The sequence below is a fragment of the Phaenicophaeus curvirostris genome, chromosome Z (genome assembly GCF_032191515.1).
Source record: "Phaenicophaeus curvirostris isolate KB17595 chromosome Z, BPBGC_Pcur_1.0, whole genome shotgun sequence".
NCBI classification, from domain to species: domain Eukaryota; kingdom Metazoa; phylum Chordata; class Aves; order Cuculiformes; family Cuculidae; genus Phaenicophaeus; species Phaenicophaeus curvirostris.
Genome location: NC_091431.1, coordinates 16510658 through 16536646, shown reverse-complemented (window position 1 = coordinate 16536646; position 25989 = coordinate 16510658). Strand labels below are relative to the sequence as shown.

At 40.2% G+C, this 25989-nt stretch overlaps 1 protein-coding gene across 5 annotated transcripts in view; it reads right to left on the bottom strand.

Annotated features, from left to right (window-relative positions):
- Window positions 1–800: 800 nt before the first annotated feature.
- MCTP1 (multiple C2 and transmembrane domain containing 1) overlaps window positions 801–25989 on the bottom strand; it is a 294838-nt gene continuing 269649 nt past the window's right edge. For 2 of the 5 annotated variants that reach the window (XM_069881062.1, XM_069881063.1), the window contains 4 exons: window positions 12368–12477; window positions 8668–8777; window positions 4789–4886; window positions 801–3465 (listed from right to left, as the gene is read on the bottom strand). In XM_069881062.1, coding sequence (XP_069737163.1) covers window positions 3394–3465; window positions 4789–4886; window positions 8668–8777; window positions 12368–12477 — 390 coding nt within the window. In that variant the 3' untranslated portion in view covers window positions 801–3393. The remainder of the gene's footprint in view (window positions 3466–4788; window positions 4887–8667; window positions 8778–12367; window positions 12478–25989) is intronic. The other 3 variants (XM_069881065.1, XM_069881064.1, XM_069881067.1) reach the window with 2 other exon arrangements.

The following is a 25989-nucleotide window of genomic DNA, read 5'->3' as shown; positions in this document are numbered from 1 at the left end:
GAGGGCTGGAGAATCTCCTATAAGAAGCCAGGCTGAGAGAGTAGGGGTTGTTCAACCTGGTGAAAAGAAGGCTCCACGGAGACCTTAGAGCAGCTTCCAGTACTGAAAGAGGCCCCAGGAAAGCTGGGGAGGGGCTCTTGACCCAGGAGTGCAGGGGCAGGATAAAGGGAATGTTTTTAAGTAGAAAGAGGGGAGACTGAGATGGGGTCCTAGGAAAAACTGTTTTCCTGTGCAAGTGGTGAGGCCCCGACCCAGGTTGCCCAGAGAAGTTGTGGCTGCCCCATCCCTGGAAGTGTCCAAGGCCAGGTTGGATGGGGCTTTGAGTCCCTTGTCCAGTGGGAGGTATCCCTGCCCATGGCAGGGGGGTTGGAACTGGATGGGCTTTAAAGTCTCTTCCAACTCGAACTATTTTGTGATTTCTATGATTGTGTAGTACATTTGCTGGCAGGTCCTGCCCTTGCGTTGGTAGATCCTCTTAGGATCCACATTAGCACATATTGTGTATGCAGCATGCTTAATTACTTTCTCATTATTCCACTGTTATTTTAATTGCAATAGAAAAAGCTTGGGGTTTGTTCCAATTGGACTTAAAAAGCTGAGTTACAGTACAGTAGCAATTTGAGTTAAAGCTCAAGGCTGTTATGAAAACACTTAGTTGTTCCTCACCTCAAATAGAAACAACTGTAAAAACAGGATCAGCAAGCTCTGTGAGTTATCAGCAGATGTAACTAGACCCTCTTAGACAATTAGCCTTGATGGATCCTGAGCACTCTGACACTTACTTTAAGTGTGGGCCTCAATTAAGTTACTCATTTTCACTGGACCCAAATGAAGTTGTTAAATTTTATTTTCCAAGAGCAGAAAGAGTTTCATGACCATGACATACATTATTATTTTGTGATTATTCATGAATGGACAAGTTGTTTAGGGATAATACAAGGCAAACTTAACAGGTTGGAAATTGACTTCATAACCTATCTAGAAATGGGTGATGCATTCAAATATTTACAGCATAAGGCAGGGCTGACTCTTTACAGAGACCACCCACACAAAGCAGAGCAGACAAACTGCAGATAGTGGAAATGGGTTTGCTGACAAATTAGTTTAAAGTGTGATTTTAACATGTCCTGTTGTAGCAGGACAATCACATTTAACCAACAAGCATTGCTATTCTTGCTTCTCTGTGTTGTGTTTTCAGTGAGATCAACTCTAAATGACTAAGGCATTAATGTAGTTTACAAATTTTCAACAAACATGTTTTTCTCTCCCTGTCCCTCCCACTTACATGTTTTGGGGCTTCAAATACTCAAATCCTGCACAGAGAAATATACTTTTTGTTCACTTGGCCTTCACACGACTCATAGGAAAATAATAGCATTGGACTTCAAAGAAAGAGGCTTCCTAAGACCTAATAGAGAGATGCTTAAAACTGTGTTTAATGCAGCAAATGTGTGTCACTAACTGGGACATTAACCACTAAAGTAGACATTTGAAATAGTACAGAAAAAAACACAGCAGGGAATTACATGAAGACTGATGGGCAACATGGAAAGAAGGTACAAGGCTCGCAGCATATTCAAGAACTCTGCAAAACTGACAACTGGCAGCAAATATTTGCGTATTGTCAAGTCAAAAGTTTGGCTTTTTTTAAACAAAATAGGCTCATCAGTGACTCTGACTTCATCAATAGTATGTTGCTCTTCGGACAGCACACAGCAAAAAGGTGGTCACACAAGGTTTGCCAATAAATTCTTTTCAAGTCATGATGTAACAAGAGCATATTTGGGTCTAAAACTTTCTACAGAAAAATAATTTGATCATCATTCTTCCAAATGTACAAATGGAAAGATCAAAAGAACTGTCGTGCCAGAACCCAGCTATCAACATACCTGTAAAACAAACAAATCTGGGATGACCTTTCATGAGCAATGCAGCTAACATAGAATTCTTTAGACAAATATATATGCATTTGCTTGCAAAGTATTTCTAAATAGTCTTTTCAAAAAGTATTGTCAGAGTAGTGCAATATAACTTTTGCAACCAAAAAGAGGTAACCCAGAGAGGACCACAGGAACATCTTGCCTCGAGGATGCAGTCCTGCTGTTCTCCCCCGGGCAAAAATCCCCTTTAGTGTCACCAGGAGCTACAACGAAGAGCTGTGTACAAGTAGTCCCTTAGGAATGAAGTCTCTGCTCACTACGCAGGGAGCTGAACATGGAAGTCTACATGCAGCTATGAGAATATATCCCCAAGTACTCGTTATGCAGTGGCCACTAAGACATTTGAAATGTAAAAGTTTCTCATCTATGCTCCATGTAATTTATAAAATAATACAGTTTCCATGCAGCAGGGCATAATCGTATCAGAAGAACTGATTACACTATTAGGTACGGAAATAAACCCGGTATATCAGTTTTACCACAACTGCATTTTTTTTCCTCTATACTATAATTCACATTGGTAACAGGTAATGTGTTATATCTTAAAGCGCATTAATATGATCTTGTGATTTGAAAGCAAAAAACATATTCTGCAAGATTTCCATATTAAAATAGTTATGTGCACAAAAGGTGTTCATAGCATGACACCCAAAGCAATATGGAGTTAGTTTGATAGTATTTCCATTACAGCAGAACTATGAACTTCATTCACTGAACTATGTAGTACAAATGAAGATTACTGGTACATATAGAAAAATCAGATAGGCAATCAGTTACAAACCTGGCAGTATTTTGAGAGAGACAGAGATTTTTAGATCTTATAATGGAATGATAAAAACGACAGGAACTTCTTTTGGGAGCTCCAGAAAGAGATTTGCACTTTGTGGTTCTCATTACCTTATGAGCAGCCCTACTGCACAGGAAAACATTGCACCAGGTATGAACATCAGGCTCCGGAGATCAAAAAAATTGGGTAAAACTTAAGTGCAGTAGGCTCCCCTACATTGTATTTCTCTTGAAATGTATAAAATATAGAAAATTGCAATGGTGATTTACTGGATAAAAATATTAATGCTCGCAAATACAATCTGACTGAATTTTTGAGTCAGATTTAAATTTACAGCTTTTGTAGATTTAGTCATATAATTTGAGTATCTTAGGTATCTTTGACCATCTAGTAGCAGTGCATATTTGCCATTTGAGATTGATTCCTGTTTCTAACAAGGCTTTCAAAGAGCAAAAATCCCACTTGAAACCTTCATCAAATGTGTCTTTACAGTGCGAAGTATACAGTCAGTGAGAAATGCCTTTTTACAATATTTACAAAACCTCCCTGTTAGATAAAAAGGCAAAATAAATAAAAAGCTTAGAGAAAGGAAACTCTGCTTAGGATGTAGGCTTTTTCTTTTATCTTCCCTCAGCAGATGCTAGTCTCCCCAACACATGCAGTGGGCTAGCCAGGGTTGTTTTTCTTCCTCTTGCTCGGGCTGTGACTGGGATCTTGTTTCAGTTCATGGTATTGCACCTGTTTAAACACAACATTCAGAAAGAAATGGGTCAGGTGGAATTGCTAGAAAAAAGAAAGGTTTCTAGGCCTTTTTCTCAGGGCAAATAGAAAACCATTCCCCTTCAAACTGCATGGGATCTGCAGTTATGATTCAATAACAGAAAGAGAGATCTAGAGAAAGAAGGAAAAACAGTATTAGGAGGATCCTTGCCAGGAAGTCAAACAGGGCACTGACATTAACTTTAAGAAGGCTACATTTTTGTTTTCTCTGTGAGCTCTAACATTGAACAGTTTCCCCTTTAATGAACTGCAAGAATATTTTTTTGCAATGCTTCTTAAAAACTTGATTATTTTCTGTTCCAATTTTAGATAAAGTAGAATCAGTTTTCTAACTTCAGCTCAGTCTCATCTGAGTAACTTCATTTTCTGTATGTTTTTCACAGTGTTTTTCTCTAAAAGTGATAATACAGGGCAACGGAATGCAGAAATGTCATTGCTTATACTTATTTCTATGAAAAAAAGACCATCCTGGAGGTGGTGGAGCCCTAAGGGAAAGAGGAGGAAAAGGGTTAAACCTTGACATTTTAAAGGCCAAACACAAAGAGGATCAGACCCAGAGAGTGTACATACACCCACACCTCCTATTTATATCAGCTCCAAACCAAAACCGTTACTCAGAAATGTGAGAAGTGTATAATCTTTGCAATACTGGAGGTGACTTATGTGCCTGACTCTTAGTGCTCACACCTTCTCCAGAGACTGTATCCTGCATCACAAGTTTGTAATCCATAACCTGCTGATTTCTACAGGAGTCTGAGGGCACAGTGGAACTGTGGCCAAAGCAAAAACTTCCACCCCAGGAAAGGCAAGGCTGTAGCGTTCCCAGAGTGCTGTCATGAGACACTGGGCAAAGCTGCCTATCACTGGTTCTGTGTCGGTGCAGCTCAGCTCATAAACAGACCTTCTTGTGCCTTCTAGAAGCCTCATCTCCAAGCATCTCCTACACAGTGTCTTATCCCACTGAGACTGTGTGGTGCTGGAGGCTGCTTAGCACAAACTCCAGAGCCCACAAGCATCTCCCAAATACTTCTCTTTTCACTGACTGCTCCCACAGATTCACAAAGACACTACTAAGGTAGGAGCTAATTCCTCACTGCAAACAGACTAGCAGCTTCCTAAAGGTTCATAGACTACACCCAGCTTGAGTTTCAAACTCCTTAGTCCCAGAGAATATAATATTTAATAAGACTAATGGCTTTAAAATTTGTTCAGAAAAAAATCCAAAGTCATGGTGCCATTTATCAAATTAGCTACTGAAAGAGGCTTTAAAAAAATACATACCACTTGCACGTCTGATGGAACTCTAGATAGAAAGTCAAGCAGCTCATTGTTATCAATTGCATATGGACTTCGAAGCTTCTTTGTAAATTTATTGATGCCTGCAAAAGTGAAAGTTCAAAATTGATGACCATCTTTGCTGGGGGGTTCTTTTTTAATAAATGTTTCCTTTTTCTAAAAGTTATAAAAAATTTTTAGGATTCATTTCAAAGTCTGACATTAACAATGAATGAATGAATGAATGAATGAATGAGCTGTATGCTTAGGCTCTGAAAGTCAGAATCTGCTGCTGGGGTTCCCTCTGCTTCAAAATGCAAAAGTTCTACAAATAATTTCGAATTCCTCCAATACCTTCTTTCTGAATGTAGCAGAAACTGTGGTTATTATGTGGAGGTTGCAAAAAGGAGAGGAATAAAGTATGCTGCATCTCTGTAGCAGAGAGGATGAATAGTAATAGGCTTAACTGCAGGAGAGAAGATTCAGGTTAGACACAAGGAAAATCTTCCTAATGCTAAGAATGGTGAAGCATATGGGAAGCAGTAAAGCGTGCATCAAGTGAAGGCTTTAGGATGAGTTTACATGTGCTTCTATCTGGGAATAACAGATATGTATGAGCTGGTGGCAGGGCAGAGAAGGGATGCAATGTCTTGCTTAGATATCATGGTTTTGAATGCCTATTGACAACCAAGATTCAGAAAAATCAAGAAAATCCTCCCCAAAAGCAGAAAGCAAGCTTTTAGTTGTACTAATTTTCTTAATACATACTGGGTCAGATTCATACACTTTACACACAGGAACCTCATTCATGTGCCCTAGGAATACACTTCTACATGAGCAGGAACATTAAAAACTGCACAGACTCTCATGTGAGCTGGAGAAAGCCAGGACGGCATTAAAAATGTGCTCTTCTGTGTATTTTATACAGGCTGTATCAGAGATAAGATAGTACAGTTTATCTTCTGCAAAGTCTTTGTTGCCCAAGCCTTTCAGAAATCTTCAGCAAGGACATAAAGCTTCAGGATGGAATGTGCAAGCTGCAGTCTTGATAATGCCCATGGCCTCTCACTGCATGAATTCTCAGTTCTGCAGTGTAGATAGGAGATGGTGCGATCTCTTTAGCTGGTGATTGAGCACTGCGCGTTGAGAAAGGATATCTGAGATTCAAAATTACTTTGCATCAGCAAGTGGCTCAGAAATTCAAGGTCTACCCCACTGTTCACTGCACATGGCCACTGGACCACCCAAGAGTGGATTCAGGAGCTGATATAGTCTTACCTTATCACCTCCTAGAAAGAAAAGAACCAGTGGCCCCCTGAGAGTAAATGCATGAGTAAGTCACTGTCAAAGCTCAGGAAAAGAAAAGAGCTGAACAAGTGAGGCAGGACACTACATGAGAGGCAAAATACAACCAAAAAGGATTAGGGCATTTCAAAAAGCTTAAAATTTTCATATAAAAATTATTTTCTTCATGCTCTTTTCTACCTAAACAGCTGCAGCAGTTACCAGGACTCTGCACTTGCAAACAAGATTGTAGTGTAGAGGTGGTTCCTGCACAGCTATACAAAAGACAAGCCATAACACAGATAAATGTTCATTAAATAAAATCCTGTCTTCCCAAAGAACAGAACGGACAGATGCTGCTACAGAACACCCAAAACTGGTCTGAAATGTTAGGGATACTTTTTTGCAAGGCTTGTTGTGTCAGGACAATGGTTAATGTTTTCAAACTGAGAGGGGAGACAGATTTAGAGTGTATATCAGGAAGAAATTTTTTACAACAAGGGTGGTTGAAACACCAGAACAGGTTGTTTGGGGAGGCAGTGGAGTCCCCATCCCTGGAAAAATTCAAGGCCAGGTTGGATGAGACTTTGAGCAACCTGATCTCGTTAAAGATGTCCCACCTTCAGCAGGGGGGTTAGAATTGATGAATTGTAAAGGTCCCTTCCAATCCAAATTATTCTGCAATTCTATGAAACTTTCCTATGGACAAAAGCCAGACAGAAGGGTCTTTCACTTCAAAGTGCAGGATGGCAAAATGAGATGAATAAATGTAAACAGAGAGGGGAGGATAGAAACACTAGATAATGGGGAAAACAAGGATGTGCTTGGAATATTGCATTTTTGAAGTGACACCTGCTCAAACTATACATGATGAGACCTGGCTCTGTGTGACTATCTTCCACTCCTAGGAGGTATGGACTGCAGAAGCTGCAGCTAAGTTCTACCTGTCTGGCCTCCTGACAAGGAAAGAGAAGTTCTCTAAAGAAGGGTTCCACACACACTTGCTGAAAACAAACCACCTAAACTGAAACACAGAAGAAAAATGTGGAGCTTAAACCTCTGATGAGTAAAAGTGATTTAAGGTGTACCTAGGTAGACCATACAACTTCTGGGCATGGAGGGAAGAGATGGAGGGAAAGGGTGCAAAGTGCATTTATGATAATTTGTGCTTATATTATCCACCCACGGCTGGGGAGGCATGGACTCCTGTTTGGGAGTTGAGGCTCCTGAAACAGAGATGTTTCTGGGGGAATGTGATCCCTCCTGAGGTATTGCAGGGTGTTATAATCTCAGATTCTTGCATGAAACCAAGAGGCGGGGGCGGGGGGGGGGAGGGGAAGGGGTGTGGGTATGAAAGCAAGTAGAAAAGGTGCCAGACCTGTCCAAAAAATGGCAGAAAAAAGACATAGACCAAGTACCTCAAAATTCAGGAACAAAATGCCTACAATCATCTCTGAGCTAGGAAGAATGAAATTCTGGGAACTAACAAAGAGTTTGGGTTTTATCCAAGTGATATCAGTTATGCAGGGAAATCATAAGACATGACCAACACTTTTGCTTTGTTTAGTTCCATAAAATGTTTTTGTTCCAGTCCTCCTTACTGGTTATTCTCCATTTCATTGGTCCTTCTCCATAAAATTTGTTCTAATCCTCCTTATTGTTTCTTATCCATTTTGTATATTCTGCTACATTAAATTGTGAAGACTGTATGAATATTACTAATATTGACTGATATTTACAGTTGGAGTTGATGATCTCTAAGGTCTTTTCTAACCTAATGATTCTATGATTCTATAGATAACAATTATTATCTTTGAAGTGAGTTCAATGGTTTTACATAGTCTGTTGAGGTTAGAATTTTTTACAAAAACATAAGTTATTGCTCCTTTCCCTGGTAAGAAAACTTAACCACACATATAATTAAGACTGTCCTCTTTACTACTGAATAAGAGTACAGCTTCTGGTGGTGTAAGACGTGAAAAAAAATGTACAAATGAAAACATGGAACATTATTTACAACAGCTGCGGTGACAGTAGCTGTTTAAAATCAGTATAAAGAATAAATATAAGGACAAGTAGTGAGAGCTTGGATCAATCACAATCCTACACCTCCATTCCCCCCACAGTTTCTGTTCATTATCAACCAGCCAAATACCACATATACCTTTCAGTCAGACTAAAGGTGACCCTTTAAAAAGGTTTCTTGTTGCTATGTTTACATACACTTTCACAAGATAAAGTACTGCAGTAAAAAAGGCATATTGTCCTAAATGCACTACATAGATTGAAACACCTCTGTTTGTGTATAAGTGGTGAAAATAAATCAGAGTAATATCTAGACAAAGCTACACTTTGATTTATGAAGAATCCTCATGGCTACATGTTTATGGTATGATGAAGTCTGCAATGCCAGCCAAGAAAAATGCAATTTGCAGGTCGGCCTAAATCTTTACGCAGTTGTGATTTTTAACTAACCTGTCTGTTTCCATCATAGGGGAGCTTCATGACCATAAATACAGAAAAGTACTGACAATGTAAGTCATCCCTTAAAAAACATTTTTTTTCTAAGTGGCGCCAACAGTTAAAAAAGCCTCTACTTACCCCAGACAAGGACAATGTATCTCAGAGGAATGAAATACAGGATGATGGTGAACACGGAGAGGGCAACGATTGCCAGCCAGCTCAGGAATGGGACAGTCCAGTTGAAGGTACTGCAAGAAAAATTAACATAAGTCAGAACATTGGTCACCCAACAGAGCCAATAAGTGAACAAATAATGGGCAGGACTTGAGGGGAAGAGCTGGTTTCCATCAGTGGGAACAAACTAGAACTACAAACAAAAACATAGATGCTGGACATCAGGGTGAGCTTGGTCTTGGACCCTCTCCCACTGGAAACAAAAAGATGTGCTGGATTTACACGCTCACTCACTGAATGGCACCTTTGCCAGCCCGGCTGTGTGTGTCTTCCAGAGAAAGCACTGCTCTGCTCTCCAGAAACTGAGTTTTTCGGAAAAATTCAATTTCAGTATCAGGCAAAACACACGCAGTTGCTTTCTCCCCAGAAGTACTCAACACAGGCAACCCAAATTTGCCTCAATATCAGTGCAGATGTAGGATACAAGAGCTACAGTAGTAATGTTAAGGCTTTCTGTTTTATTTCCTCCCTACTTTAAGAACAGTGCAAGCAGTTAACGGCTGATCAAGGGCCTTTCCTTCTGCTCGATGTGCACTTGCACACCTTGGCCTGCATCCCTTCTGTGTTAGCTGCTACATTCCAGAAAAGGCAAGTGTGTGGCTATGCAGAGCTGGAAACTCATCCATGCACCAAAGGAGGAGAGGGATAGGGAAAAGGAGGAGACAAGAGTATTCAGTTCTGAAGACAAGGATCATGCAACAGCACTGGATGAATGAAGTAGAAAACACTTTGGGTGTGCCAAAAAAAAGGAGACAAAAGATGGAATGAGAGGCAGTGGCATGAGATAAAGTACTTTGCACGAAAAGGAAAGGAAAATCTTACCATTCTAGGTAAAATCATATCAAATAAAGATTATATCTTTATAGTATAAGATATATTATATAGTTATAGATAAATTCTGTTTTTCTGGATCCTGGCCTAGGGGTGCGAATGCATGTCAAGCAGAGGAAAGTTCCCTGCTCAGCCTTTAAGTGCTTGGAAAGTCCTTACAGTAGGGAGAAAATAAAACAGAAATAGATAATGTATGGATATAGATAAAAGAAGAGAACTTCTGAGATCCCATCACAGTTTCAGGACATCAGCTTCCCCCCAAAAAAACCTGGATCAAAACGTTGTTAACAAGGGTCCTAAACTCTACAAAATGTTAAAAAGCTGCTGGTCACCCCATTTTGCAGAGGCTGAGGTATGAGCAGAGAGGAAGTGAAAGCACAGCCAAGCTATGGCTCTCCAGCCTTTGTGGCCAGAGAGAGAAAGGTCAGATGGCCATTTCATTTATATGCCCCATGGGAATGCTGTTTTACTGGAGCTTGGCTCAACAGGATTGTTCCATGAAGTCATCACCATGTCAAAGGTATTGTATGACATTTATCCAGAAGGAAAATGTGGATTTGGCTCTAAATAGTCCGATACTCTTCACAGTATTATCACCAGCTACGTGCCCAATCAGTGCAATCGCATTATTTTGGCATCTCTGGCTGAATAATTGCAATTATCTGAATTGCTAGCCATATTTTTCATAATGAGCTCTGGCTTCCTGTGTTTATTTGTCTTCTTTTCTCCCTGGCAATTTTGACATGCCTCCAGAGAGAGCATTATGTTAGTGTCACTTGGTGTAGGATCACTCCCTTTCTCCTCATGGGACACCTGCTCTTTCCCCCTTTTCTGCCTGCATTTGGGATGAACAGAAGGTTGAGGGTCTGCTTGTGTTCCTGTGGCTCGGCTTTGTGCAATGGATCACAGACACGCCATGTGTGGGAACACTGGCTCCTCACTTAGCAAACCTCCTTATGTGCTGCGTTAGCGCAGCACTCAGTACAGGTTTCCCATTATAGTTTTAGGAACAAATTACAAAGATTTATAGGAAGATTGGGTCTCACTCGGCTTAGAAAATTCTGTTGCTCTCATCTGCTATGGAGTAGAACAAACCCCACTTCCAAAATGAACAATTAGAGAAACTTAATCATCAAGACAGTTTCCACGAGCAGCCTTTTGATAAAAGACTTCTTTCAAGGAGGCTCATTTTGTTTGTCTGGAAAACTCATGCAGTGTAATGTTCTTGCATCTGCCTCTGCTGCTGTGAGCATGGCCTGTCTGGAAGTGTCCCACGGGAATGCTTCTCAGGCTTTCCTATCAGGGACTTTGCTCTTAAATGTGTAAATGGCAACCTCCTCTTCATCCTGATCCTGATATGCTTGCCATTGCTGATAGATTTTGGGAAAAGTAAAAGTCAGAGCAACATGAGCGACCACCCTCATGTTTCCTGTAGGCTGACTGTCACCCAGTTCACCCATTCCCTAAAAATCACTTCCAGAAGCCATTATTTCCACTGGGGCAAAGCCCCTTGCACTGGCAGTGGTCTCATAGGAATGGAACATCTGTACACAAGCAGTGGGTGAAGCTGGTACCTGATGCTGCTACATCACTCCCAGAACAAGGGAGCCCAAGGCTTCACCTCTCCTGTAAGATGTGCTGCTCTGTAGCAAAGCCTTTCGAGAAGGTTTCTGACCTTGGTGTGGCTCCTGGATCATCTCTCTGCCTGTACCCTCTGCCCACAGTGGAAAGGCAATTGAGGAGGCACTGCTCCCAACTTCTTATCTAGCAAGAATGAGATGTTCCCAGCTTTCAGGGCAGAAAGTCCAGTCAACCTGACACTGCTTCACAGCTGATGGCTGGAAGTCATCTTTCTGGAATCCACCTGAACTCACATAATAAACCTGACATTGTTGTACAATGATTGCTTTAAAAAGACACCAAACGTGCTGCAGGAAATCTCAGAACCTCTCTTACTCCAGGACTAAATACCTTAGAAATTCTTATGTATCATATATTAGGTGCTACAAATTGCAAATATTCTTAGAAGGAAAAGTTTTGCAACACTTCCAGCAACTGAATGTATGAGCGTCCTTAAAATCTGAAACCCTTCCTCAGCTCTGTATATTTTCTATATCAAAGAAACATTTTTTATTATTTCTTCCAGTGCTGAAAGGGGCCCTAGGAAAGCTGGGGAGGGGCTCTTGATCAGGAAGTGCAGGGACAGGATGAGGGGGAGTGGTTTTCAACTGAATGAGGGGAGATTGAGATCTTAGAGAGAAATGTTTTCCTGTGAGGGTGGGGAGGCCCTGGCCCAGGCTGCCCAGAGAAGTGGTGGCTGCCCCATCCCTGGAGGTGTTCAAGGCCAGGTTAGATAGGGCTTGGAGGCCCTTATCCACTGGGAGATGTCCCTATCCATGGCAGGGGGTTAGAACTGGATGGGCTTTGGAGTCCCTTCTGACCCAAACTATTCTATGATACTTTTAAATAACTACTGTTAAGCCTCACAACAAGCTTCCCTTTCTGTTTTACTTCAAAGCCTTAGTTCTGGGTTGTTTCGTTTTCTTCCCCTGAGTTAACATATTTCTAAATTCCAAAATTAGTATGTCAGGATTTTCACTAACTGAGAACCTCCACAAATCAAAATAAATATAGATGAGTTTCAAGCACAGATCATCCAAAACCGGAGTCACACACAAAACCAGAATGAATTAAGGTCTAGTACATATTACCGCGGCTTGGAAAAAGTACGAACAACACTGGGGTGCAATCCAGCACCTGTGTCAGCACTTACTTCTTGATCCTTTCTCCAAAGGAGGCCACTTCATCAAGGATATTCTGGACACTGACACACACCTCCTGGATGGCATAAAGTCTATTCATAAAGCCTTTTTTTTCACTGTCCTAAAGAAAAGAATAAGAGTAATTGAACAACAGAATTTCTGACTGTAGGAAAAGGACCTTTTATCCATCAGTTAAGTATCAGAAGTCCACCTGTTACAGATTTGCCTTGAAGCAAGTGGTAAAACCTGTCAATCAGAAATTGCTGTCTTGTCCTTTAAGCTGTGCATTTTGACAATAAGTTTGGGTTTAGTATATATACTGAGCCCCACATAATTTTGTTTGTCATTGTATTAGTTTCTAAATATATATTTCAATAAGCAAAATCTCTGGTTTAGAAACACGTTGAAGGTGCCAACCTCATATGCTGTGTGCTCTGTGAAGTGATGAGCCAAAAGGTGGAATAAGGGCAGTTTGTCAAAACGCTTGTTCTTGTACTCATGTAGGGAAGATAAACATTCCTTGTGGGAGGCACCGAGTGAGAAAGCAGAAACATCTCAGATCCTACAGACATGCTGTCCTCTGCATCTGATACATGTTTTAGTTGTCAGACATACCCATACATGCCATCATCACCTATTCTACCTTTCTGCTTGTTTCTCTTTCCTATTTTTTTCCATACTAATATTCAAGTGCCAGTACCATGAAATATAGGGGAGGTGTAACTCCAAGTGCCTTTACAACAGAGTCAGTGCCGCCTGTGGCGCCAAAAGCACAGAAAATGCTAGCTATGGACAAGGTGAAAGGTGTACAGGAGTTTCCACTGTAGGAAATAATTTCCTTATTTCATTATCTACTGAGATTTCTATGCAGTATTGGATGTCTATTCTTAAAGCCATCAATTTACAGTAACGTCAAAGCCTAACCATTATTTAATTCTTGTTAAATTTATCAAGATTCTTTGTGGCCCTAAAAATGTGGTAGGTTTTCTGTTAGTTTTTTTTCTAAAACAGAGTGGCCATTTGTCCTGAAAAGCAGGACCCACCTTCATTAAAATATTCTCTGGGGTCTTTGATAGATTTGCCATCAGCCAGTGTTGTCCTCCTTTGTACCATCTCAAACAGGCTTTTGCCTCCTAGAAGAACCCAGATGGGTTGTTGCCTGTATACATCAGTGCTCTCCATGGGCCATTCCTCAACTGGGCCTCCTCAACTACTCATTGATGAGAAGCTCATCATGCCAACAGTGACTGCTCACAGCTCAGAAGGCCAAGAATCATGGCCAGCAGGGCAAAGGAGGTGATTCTGCCCCTCTACTCCGCTCTTGTGAGACCTCATCTGGAGTATTGTGTCCAGTTCTGGAATCCTCAATATAAGAAGGAGATGGAGCTGTTGGAATGGGTCCATAGGAGAGTATGAAGACAATGAAAGGGTTGGTATACCTCTGCTATGAGGACAGGTTGTTGAGCCTGGTGAAGAGAAGGCTCCATAGAGACCTTATAGCGACCTTCCAGTACCTGAAGAGGCCTACAAGAAAGCTGGAGAGGGACTTTTTTTAAAAAGGCATGAAGTGATAGGACAAGGGGGAATGTCTATAAATTGGAGAGAGGAAGATTTAGACTAGACATTAGGAAGAAATTCTTGATGGTGAGGGTGGTGAGACACTAGCCCAGGTTGCCCAGGGCAGTGGTGGCTGCCCCATCCCTGGAGGTGTTCAATGCCAGGTTGGATGGGTTCTTGAGCAGCCTGATCTAGTGGGAGGTGCCCCTGCCCATTGCAAGGGGTTGGAACTATATGGGCTTTGAAGTCTCTTCCAGCTCAAAACACTCCATGATTCTATGAACTCTGATGACCTGTTCTGCCTTCCCCCAAAAGCTCTCTATCTTTAACTAGACACGTTTTAGTAGCTGAACCGACAGCACTCTCACAAAAATGCTGCATTAGATGGGTGTAAAGTGAAGCATCACCATGAACGAAAATGACAATGTCATCTCATTTTTTTCCAGGACTGCAAGACTTAACACATGTCCAGTGGCCTGTTGCCACATTATCCTATCTAGTTTGAATTTGATTAGTGTTTTCTTAAAACAATGAATGGAAATGAAAATATTTAATAATTAGTAAAATATTTGATAAAAAATGATTCCATATTTTGCCCTAATGAGCCACCAGGCTCTATAGTTGACTCCAAAGTCCAGCAGCTAAGAAATTAGCATATGCTGCATTTAATTTTCCTTTTCTTCTCCTAATGCTTAATTAGCAGACAGTACACTGGTTCACTTACTTTGTTGTTGTTTTTGCTGTCTTAATAAACCAAATTGGATGAGGAAAACATCATTTAACATTTAATCATCTGAAATTACTTCAGTAACACTGGTTCTGCAACTGTGTTTTCAAGATTTCATGAAGACATTGAAAATATTTAGCTACAGAATGCAAATTGTCTAAAAATAAACAGTCCTGAGGCTGAAAGACAGAGATGGCAAAACTACTTCCAATACCCGAGTGCAATTTTGAAAAATGCATGCCACAAACACAGCAAAACAGTGGGTTTATCAGGCAATGTGGACTATGTTCTTGGTCAAGATTAACAATTATTTTATATATATGTATATATACACACACAAGTATATATATGTATATGTACATATGTATTTAATTTGGGGGTTTTGATGATGATCATAACCACAACCACAGACAGCAAGTACACCCAGAGCTGCAAAGCAAATGAGGGCATTATTATCCTCAGGTACACGGTTTCTAGGGAGGCACAGCACATAGCCAGCATGTTTCATTTGTCATCAGGAAAGAGACATGTACGCTATTCCTTCATGTGAAACACATACTTTCGATACTGGAGAAACATGAAAATAACCTGTTTCTTCATGTAGCAGAAGCGAACAGAAGTAAGCAGAAGGTCTCTGCTTTTTGAATATGTATACACTTTGCCTCTTTAGTTCAGTGTAATGGATTCTATCCTTAATCATATGGCTAAGGTTGGAAAAGACCTCTAGGATCCTCAATTCCAACTGTCAGACCAGCACCACTGTGCCTACTAAACCATGTCCCCAAGAGCCACCTCTACATGCTTTTTCAACCTCTCCAGGGATAGGGACTCCACTACTACTCTGTGCAGCCTCTTCTAGTGCTTCACCACTCTTCCAGTAAAGGCATTTTTCCTAATATCCAATCTAAACCTCCCCTGGCACAACTTGAGGCCATTTTTTTTTATCCCATTGCTTGTTGCCTGGGAGAAGAGACCAGCACCCACCTTAACACAACCTCCTTTCAGGCAGTTGTAGAGGGCAATGTGGTCTCCCTTCACCCTTGTCTTCTCCAGACTAAACAACCCCACTTCCCTCACCTGCCTTTCATAAGGCTTGTGCTCCAGTCCCTTCATCAGCCTCATTGACCTCCTCTGGACACTCTCTAGCAAACTCTCTACAAGGTCATCTTGATTTACAATTAAGTTGTGTAAGAAAAAGGTATCTCTCTGTAACAAAGCCAGGACCCTTTCTGACATCTCCAGAACTCAACTGGGATTACATTCAGACTTACTGAGGCTGTTTTTCTTTACAAATATTTTACAAGACAAACACATACTTTTTCCTGAAAATATATTTGCTTTAAATCATTCCCTCTGAACCTCCAAAAGACAGAAAGAGACAGAAAAAGAATCACTATTTCCACCTCCCCTTCTGAGTTTACAGAGTATTTGTTGACATACATCCAGTCAGGGATAGACAAAACAGCACAGGAAAGAGGAGGTGGTCAGGAGGATCAGGGTTCAGCTTAGTTTAAACTAATTCCACATGCCCCACAACTATTAGCTGTTTTTTATTTCCTGCTCTGAAGATTTGTGGAGAAAATAATCTGCAATAGGGAAAAGCTGTACTTGTTTTATTCCAGCAAGATGCTGGGTTAGCAAATAAAACATAAGAGTCACTGTGGGTGAACTAAGTTTTTTAACTATTAATTTTGGAAACAATACTAGCATTTCTTCTCCAAAGAAAGACGGGCTGTGACTGGAATCAATGTCATCGTTTGTATGACTATAATGGCCAAGTTTCTGGAAATAATAGCCATTTAATTAGTAGATAAAATTTATTATACAAAGCTAACAACAGCTTTAGTGCTATTTAATTTCCATGATTTGTTTGTTTGCAGTAGGCGTAAGGTATCCGAAAAGCTAGGGTTGGCTTTAGCACAAACTGTGAAAGTAAAGTCAAATGAATGTGGATAATCTGACATGAATTTGCAAAAGAGAATGAGCTCAAAGCAAGGACTGAGATCATGTCCTCCTTCTCCTTTATGAAGAATTGTAGATTACAGATTGATATATTGCTTGGTCAATAATGTGTACTGGTTTTCAGCTGTAACCATACCTTACATTTGGTAAAGATGAAGCAAACAAAGTCAGTGGTTGGCTCTGGACTGTGTGGAGCTAATTCACTTGAAACCTTGAATGCAACCCACGTTGTCTGAACATCTTCATTCAGTGCATAATGCTTCCAATCCCACAATAAAACACAGTGATTTAGGAAGGGAATATATCTCTAACCCCAAACCTCTCTCTTCTCTAGTTTAAAGTGCATTTACTAAACAAACATTTCAAAAGACAGGGAAAGCAGGAGAAACAAATCAGTCAGATTCAAAAGTGAAATTTTATAAAGTTAATGGAATTAAGCCAGCAAAACTAAAGAACATCTTTATGCAAAAGGAGACATTTTTTTTTAGTACAGAAAATAAAGCTCTGAATATTTTATGGTGAGTAACTGTCCTATTAATAATAGCTAAGTTAAGTTGGAGAGAAAGGCATAGATTGTAAAACTAAAAATCACAGGAGAGTGTCAAGAACAGAAGTAAATGTTGAGATTTTAGGAGGTGATATCTGGGAAAGAGAGAAGCTCCATATGGATCTTTCAAAAACACCCCTTCTTGCCTTAGCTGGTAGGATGGAGAACCCCTGTAGTACCAAAGTGACCAAGGTAAAGCCAGACTAATGTGTTATGGGTACATTGAGAGGATATGAAGACATGACCAAGAGCAAGAGTGTTTATCTGGTAGGCTGTAAATACTATGGTCTTGTCACTTCATCACCAGATGACAAATGCTCTCTTATCATAGAATCACAGAAAAGTTTAGGTTGGAAGGCGCTTTAAAGCTCATCCCTGGCCTCCCTGATCAAGAGCCCCTCCCCAGCTTTCCTGGAGCCCCTTTCAGTACTGGAAGCTGCTCTAAGGTCTACCCAGATCCTTCTTTTCTCCAGTCTGAACAACTCCAACACTCTCAGCCTGTCCTCATAGCAGAGGTTCTCCAGCCTTTGCATCATTTTTATGACATCCTCTGGACCCACTCTAATAGATGCACATCCTTCCTGTGCATTTGTCTTTGCTTGTGTCATGCTGGACTTCTTGTGGTCACAAAAGCATAGACCTGCAACACCTTTAATCACCCTTTGACCCTTAGTGACAGACTTGTAAGTCTCTATTACTTACATAGGAGAATACTATTTCCATGATGAAGCAGTGTAGGTAGTTTCAATCATTAGCCTCCAAAGCAAAGCCCATCTATAGGCTCTGGGTCATCCCATGGCATGAATCTTAGCTACATGAAGAACTTCAGTGCCCTGGTAAACCTCTCCATGTAGACTGATGAAGAAGATTGACAAATGTCAATGGGAAATGCATTAGCCCTTTCCTGGCAGGATACATTAGTACCTCCCAGGAATAACGTACAGATGCCAAATTTTGAATACCGTCTTGTGGTCTGGCTGCTGCTCAAAAACCTGTCACTGGGGATTAATGGCCTTAGAAATCGCCTCCAGACTCTAACTTCTGCTTTCTGGAAAGGTGACTGGGAAGAAGATAGTAAGTGAACACTATTTCAGCTCTGAAGGCATTTGATCTTCTCCAAGTCTTCTGAACCGATACCAAAACACTCCAGATCTCATGATGGATACATGGGTAAGTCATTTATCAGTTTCTCAGGAAACTGACTGTCAAGGTGCCACCACAAGGTAAAGCTGAATGGTCTACAGGACCGGGAGGGGTGCAGGGAGTGATCTGAAACTGGCCCTTTCCATTATGTCTGTAATGAACTGAGAGGATCAGGTTGTTTCAACTGCTCTTCCCTCTTGAAGGTTCTGACTTGTGGAGTACCATACCAGTTGGCCTTGACACTTCTTAAATGCAAAAAATACGTGAAGATTCATGAGGACATTAAAATCTTTCTCTGGGACCTTAACAATTTAGAAGTTTCCATCCTTCAAGTTAGCCAGCTCATAACTCCTCAGACTTTTAGTTATTTTAAACAGTGACTGATGGTGTGCCAGGCAGACAGGTACCAGCTTCTGTTCTCCCCTTAGTGCCAACAAAAGAGAAGGCCTGGCTGGTACTCCCACCATTCTGAAAAGGAGAGGTGTGAGCAAACTTGTTAACAGCTCTGGCACAATTTCACATCAGATATCAAATCCCAAGGTTATGAAATAATCAGAACTGAGCCTTTAAACTGTGGACTTCACTTTAGCCCATATTACTTTGCACCACACCTTCATCGACCACATTTTTACAACATTATTACTTCTTTGCCAATGCTAAATATGACGTCTCTAAAGTCTGCCTGCTAACATGGATCTTCATGTGTGCATGGAGAATAGGTTTGAAAACAATTGCTCATGCCAAATGGAAATCAGGCTGAGGATTTCTAAAACACAGAGAAAACCACATATTTATTAGAAGAGTAGGGTTTTACAGAGTGAAATGGCATTTGTGGTCACAATTATTAAAGAAAGAAGCAACAAAACATTATTGCCTAGTCCGCATATCATAATTAAAACAGCAGAAAGTAGGCACAGTAGAAACCACACAAACATGTGGACAAAAACACGAAAGATTCACTGTTTATGAAGACACCATGCCTCTGAGCATGAATATTTCAACAATCTGTTCTTCCTTAAATGTATACTGAGAGCTAATAAAACCATTTTGATCCTTCTGTGACTTTTTGGCACCCACCTATAAAAAAAAGTATTACTTTCTCATGTGCAATGAACTGCTGCAGTGCTAGAACATAAATATAAAATCTGCAAAAAAGAAAAAGTCAAGAGCTATAGTTATAAGTCCAGGGAAAACAGCACTTTCATGGCAATTCTTACATATATTCATATTAAAGGGAGATTTTTTTGCCAATGCTTTGTATTCTCTATGTTCCACAGTATTGCCCGATGCTGTTTAAATCTGTTCTTTCCTAATCTCTCCCTCACTGAACATTTTAAGACTGTAATGATAATACTCTGGATAAAAAACAGAAGCAGGAATGCAACAGCACTAGTTAAAGCATTGACATGTCTTTTCATTGAAGGCCATCTAGTATGGGGGAACAAAAAACATAAATCCTCCTTGCGTGATACTTTTTTGGGTAATGCTAAACTTTTATATGGTGTTCATTTCATGAATCCTATAAGCAAGTATATCCCTTGATCAGAATGGGAGTTTGTTTGTTCATGGTGATGTATTCATGGGCAAAATTTCAGCAACGTCAAGTAACTCTGTACCTCTCCTGGCATTACTTTGGAAGAGAACATAAAGAATTAAGACATTGTGGGGTTAAGTACTGGGGTGATGAGAAGCTACCTGGTGCATTTGCTTTCTGTTCACAGTTGAAAAAAACCCTGAAATTTTTCTCTTGGCTTTCTCTTTTTCTCCCCTTTTCACATTCTACTACATTTAAAGGGAAAAGAGAGTTTCTTGCTTTGTGCAAGACACACTGGACCAACAGCAATCTCATTCATATCCCTCCTGTATCCTGTCACACTAATATCATCTGACAGAGTTTAACACAGAAATCTTGGTCTGTTATCCAGCAGTTGTTTGCAATAGCTCATTTTGCTAGAACAAAGTCCTGAATCATAGAATCCCTAGGTTGGGAAAGACCTTTAAGATCATGAAGTCCAACTGTACCTGTCCACTACTAAATCATATCCCTAAGCACTTCATCTGCTTGTCGTTTAAACATCTCCAGGGATGGTGACTTGATCACCTCTCTGGTCACCTCTTCCAGTGCTTAAGAACCCTTTCAGCAAAGAAGTTTTTCCTAATGTCCAATCTGAGGTCCTACTAACAACAACTGACCATGATTTTATAGCTGGATTTGTAAATTCTAGTGTTTCTAACAGTGTTTACCCTCAAGCAAGCAGAAGAGGCCCTCTACAGATAGATAGGCACAGACCCACGTTCAAAAGCCCTGGTCCTCATGTGGGACTTCAACTGCCTCAATATCTTTTGGAGGGACAACTCAGCTGGGTGCAGGCAATCTAGAAGGTTCCTTGAGTGTGTTGATGACAATTTCATTCTCCAAATGATAGAAGAGCCAGTGAGATAGGTACTATGCTGGACCTAGTTCTCAGTAACAAGAAGGGCATGGTAGAGAACATGAAGCTTAAGGTAAGCCTTGCCTGTGATGACCTTCTAACCCAAATCATTCCATGACTCCATGATCTATGCTGAATGCAAATCTACAACTAACGATGTGTTCATTAATGCAACTCTTTAAGTTCTGTGATACAAATGTGAGGGATGACAAATTTAAAAGTTAAATCTTAAAGCTGTAATAATCTTAAAAAGGTAATGAAAGAGCCTGCTAGTTCTATTTGAAAGATTTATTTTTTGTATAACCACAGCTGCACTATGCAAGACTCTGGAAAGAAGGTTTGGTGAAAACAAGCCATATCAGCTAGTCTAAAAATTCTGCATTCAGATGGGGGAGAGAGACAGAGAAAGCAGAAAGGAAATGCTGTCTGCAGCAAGTGAAACACCTGACTTTTGGAGATGCTTATCTAAATGACACCCACACATTGTTTTTGTCCACTTGTTACCAACAAGAGTCTCATAAAAATAATAGAGTTCTCCATTTTGAAAGTCTAAAATAGCCTCAAAATTTATCTTTCAATAAGTGTCTATACAGCTGTCATTGATTAATACTAAAGGAAGATTATAGAGTTCTGGAGTTACAATAATTTAAGATTTCAGTTGCAGTTCTGAAATACATTGGCTTGAATGTAGCAGATGTAAAAATTAATTTGATGTTTTAGTGTACATAGAGCATAATTTTTATTTTCTTCTGGAAAATATTATGAGAATGGTAATCACACTTCTGGACAGAAGATAAAGACTAACTTCCAGATCACCTACATCCTGGGCAATGACACTATCTCTGCCATAAAGACTGCATTTCGACTTACTTTACTGTCTCTGGAAATTTCCCACTCCTGTGTTGACAGGATTTTATGATCTTATAATTCTTATGTAAGTTGTTCACCTAAACAAACAGAGATAATGATTTTACACTGATTTACCAGCCAGAACCTGGCAAGCCTAGGAGATAGCAGCTCTGATTGCTTCTGCTGCCAACAGATCTGCATATCCAGTGCAAGACAGAGTGTAACCTCAAAGCTCTCACCACCACTACATGATCTGCTGTCATAACAGCCAGTAAAAGGAGTCAAACAGTGACCTAGAGGATAATTCAGAACTTTAGCCTTAGATTTCTGTTTTAAAGTTGATACTAACTGTTCCCTGGTAGAGTTCTTCTCAGAATGAGGAATGTGGCCTTCCTCTATTCTCCTCCTATACCTCTACCATCAATTTGATAACTTATTTGCATATCACTAAGGACTGACCCCCCTGCTCCTGCCTTTGGTCACCAGGCTTAAACACCCAACTCCTTTTTAAGCAGAGGTACTGTTCTGACATTCCTCTCTTATGCCTGCAGTTATTAACTATATATTTAGATCAAACACACAGAAAACCAATTTTGTACTTGAAAATCTGTGTGATAATTGTGCCTTGGATTGCTGATGTTTTTGGATCACCGAAATCAAAAGGGATTTCTTCCCCTGAAATTTCTTTACCCAAACCGGCGCACAGAGTTTTATACTAAATTAGCTGCCTAGTCAAGCAGACTGCTGAGCAGAGGACTATAGAAATGCCTTTACCATTAGCATTTCCCACACAAACTATACTCTTTTGGGACAATCAACACAAACTTTTTGGCTGCTTTGGATTCCAGAGATTTAACTCAATGGCAAGTTGCCATGAAAAAAGGCAAATGAAATAATTTTCTTAGAGACAAACTTTAAGAGACCTGAAAACAGGAGGCAAGATTCTCAGCAGCTCCATGTTGCCACTAGATCCTGAGGTACAACAAAGCCTGGATGGTTTACACCAGCTAAAGATCAAGTCCTAAAATCTGAAACAATTGAGATCTTTCAAGTGCTCAAGATTTAGACAAAACTCCTTTCTTAATGAACCTGATCTGGAAAAGAAAAACACCAGGTGTTGTGCTCATTTAAGCCACCAAGTGAAGATTACCTGAATTATTTCATTGCAAACATGAACTGATAGCAATGAAGATGAAAATAGTAATATGTGAGATCTGGGTGACGTTCTTCTTATGGTTTGAGCGTTTAAATAAAATCATCTTGGAAGCAGTTTGGGATTGAATTCCATGGTGGTGAACAAGCTGATGCTCAGAAGAATCACGAACATTCAAAACCAAAAAGCGCAACACTGTAATCATGTCATTAGCTCTACTGCTTTAGCTAAGAAGAAATCCTACTGTGTCTAAGTAGCATTCCAAAGACAATGCATATATAAACATAGATACAATTATTCAAGGAATATATCAAATATTAATAAATTGAAGAAAGAGAGACTTTCAAAAACACTCCTTATTTACATAATTCCCCTGGATAAACACTCAAGCTGTGCTTTTGGAAAATTACATAGTGTGGTAAAATAGTTTGGCATTTGAGGCAAAAAAATACAAATAGGAAGAAAAGAGTAGCAACTAGAAAATATCCCCGCAAATATTTTGGGGGGTATAGCAGGTGAGGAGCCATGAGATAACCAAGAATTCTATGGTCTCTTTGGAGAAAATCCAGAGAAACGTGCTTATTTCACTGATATAGAGGGGCAAAAGCCCTTTTTGTTTATTAGGAAGTCCTGAAATTTTGGAAAAGCTCTAAGCTGAGCCATCTCTTGAAAACAAGGTGGGTCCATGAATATGCAAAATCACTACGAATGGTAATTTGTAATGATGTTATTTTAATGTCTAACCACTACAATATCTGTTCTACATTCATTTTAAATATGCTCCAGCATGCTAATGTCTCAGAAGGAAAAAAAGCACTTCTTTATGCTGGACCAGAGTAATTCATACTCTGACTGCAAACTTTGTGAGAGGTGCTTTTGTTCTGGTATTGGACTGTAGTCTGCAACAACAGACAAAAAAAGTGGCTCAAAGGTAAATATTTACAGAAATGACTGTTTGTGTCTTCAGAAAAACATTTGTAACTAAAACAAAAGCTTTGACTGGTCACTGTGTGTATATATCTGTTACATTACAATTAAAACTCCTATAGAAGAAGCTACCAGATTGCCTTCAGTTATGTTAGGTGAACTTACTTCAGATAAATGAGCAATGAAGCCTTCTCAGTTGAAATGATAATGAATGGAGATACCTTAGGCTGGAAAAGGAAATCAAATCTCGAAGACAAAATATTAAATAGAAAAATTAAATACAAAATCCACTGTAGTGTTGGAATGAGAGCTGAAAAAAATAAATGACAGGAAAAAGAAATCTGTCATTCTTCTGGTAATATTAAATTCTCCACTAAACTCTCCTGATACAGGAAGTACTGGGTTGCAGATGACAATTCTTATACAAAATCCTGCAACCAAAGGACAAAAAATCCAGCTGAGGCATCTAATTTCTGGAAAAGGACAAATGAGTGTTCAATGGAATTTATCTGCTTTTCTGAATAAACAAATCAATAAAGAGCATGTGACGTATTTCCTAACTTAACTTTTTTCCTCATCATCATTCTAACTTGCAAACAGCCTACTGAAAGACTTTAAAGAGCCGAGATTCAGAGATATACAAATCCTGGAGGAAGAAGGCTGGGAAACCCAGAGGCAATAATAAGCTTGACAGTAAACAATTAGCAAATTGTTGCTGTTTAACAATTCAGAGTGGATATTGAGCATTAAGCAGATGAATGAATGAGTCTGACTCTAGAATAAGCAAAAGGGGCACCCAACTGCATTCAGCCTGAAAAGAGTTGGCACTCAACCCATGATGCACCCCTGCTGGAATCAGACCCCTTTCAGCACAGAGTTTCTTTCAGGAGAGAAAACAGGAAACTGTAAAGAGAATTGGCGAGCATCTCTCTCCCTTCCTAAATCCCTGGTCCTTTCTTGACATTTTCACAAGCACCAGGGATCCATACAGGGTGACATCAGCCTCAAAGGTTTGCCAGCACCAGCTGTCCACAGATGTACGAGGACCACGCCACCTCCTGCTTCTCCAACTCCACCTAATTGAGGGTGCTGTATAGTTCACGCTCTCTAACAAGGTGCAGAGTGTTTTGAATAACCTATTTTATTACTATACACCTTTTCAACAGAGAAGACAAATTAGGGCTCCAGCAAAAGAAGAAAAAATTGTTTCTTCCAAAACTTTAAACTCATTGCTTATTTTAGTGACACTCAGAAAAAGAAACAACCACCAGCGCAAGAATTTGACGACAGCTCTCTTCTTCAACTTTCAACAGTCTTTGTATTATTTATTGTCTAGTAAATAAAGTTTAAATGCTTTTCAGCCTTGGTTGCACACTCGGTACCCATTTGCAGTCCAACAACAGCAGGGAATAAAGCTGCCATCATAAAATGTCTTTTTTTCTCCTGTGTGTCTGCTTTCCATAGATTTCATTATTTCTCCTGGATCTGCACACACTGTCATATCTAGGGCACAGTGACACTAAGTAAACAGGGAGAAGGGCTGTGAAATTTTTATCATCATTGAAACAACTGGCTGGGAGGTTACACTGTATCCAACCTATTTCCATAGAAAACATAGAAAAGAACTGGTACTGCTCCTCTGGAATCATAGAATGGTTTGGGTTGGAATGAACCTTAAAGATCATTCAGTTCCAACCCCCTTGCCATGGGCAGGGACACCTCCACATGGATCTCCAAGCCCCATCCAGCCTGGCCTTGAACACCTCCAGGGATGGGGCAGCCACGGCTTCCCTGGGCAACCTGTGCCAGTGCTTCAGGTGAACCCTCAGAGTGAAGAATTTCTTCCTTATATCTGGTTTAAATCTTACCCTTTCCAATTTATTGCCATCCTATCACTACAGGATGTTGTAAAAAATCCCTCGCCAGCTTTCCTGTTGCCTCCTGGAGGTACTGGAAGGTCGCCATGAGATCTCCTTTCAGACTTTTCTTCTCCAAGCTGAACCACCCCAATTGTCTCAGCCTGTCCTCATATGACAGGTGCTCCAGCCCTCTGATTGTCTTTGTAGCCCTGCTCTGGACCCGTTCCAGCAGCTCTATGTCCTTGTTATGTTGAGCATCCCAGGACTGTACACAATACATAGAAGAAGAGCTATCTTACTTCAGTCTTACAGTTTGAGATGAGGTACACAGACAGTTGAGGTATTTAGCAGTATTTAGGCTTTGTGGCTCAACAATAAGCAAAGACACATCAATTAACAACTGCACTGGATTAATGCACCTTTTTGTAAAGGGCTAGATTCATAAAATCATAGAATCATGGAATGCTTTGGGTTGGA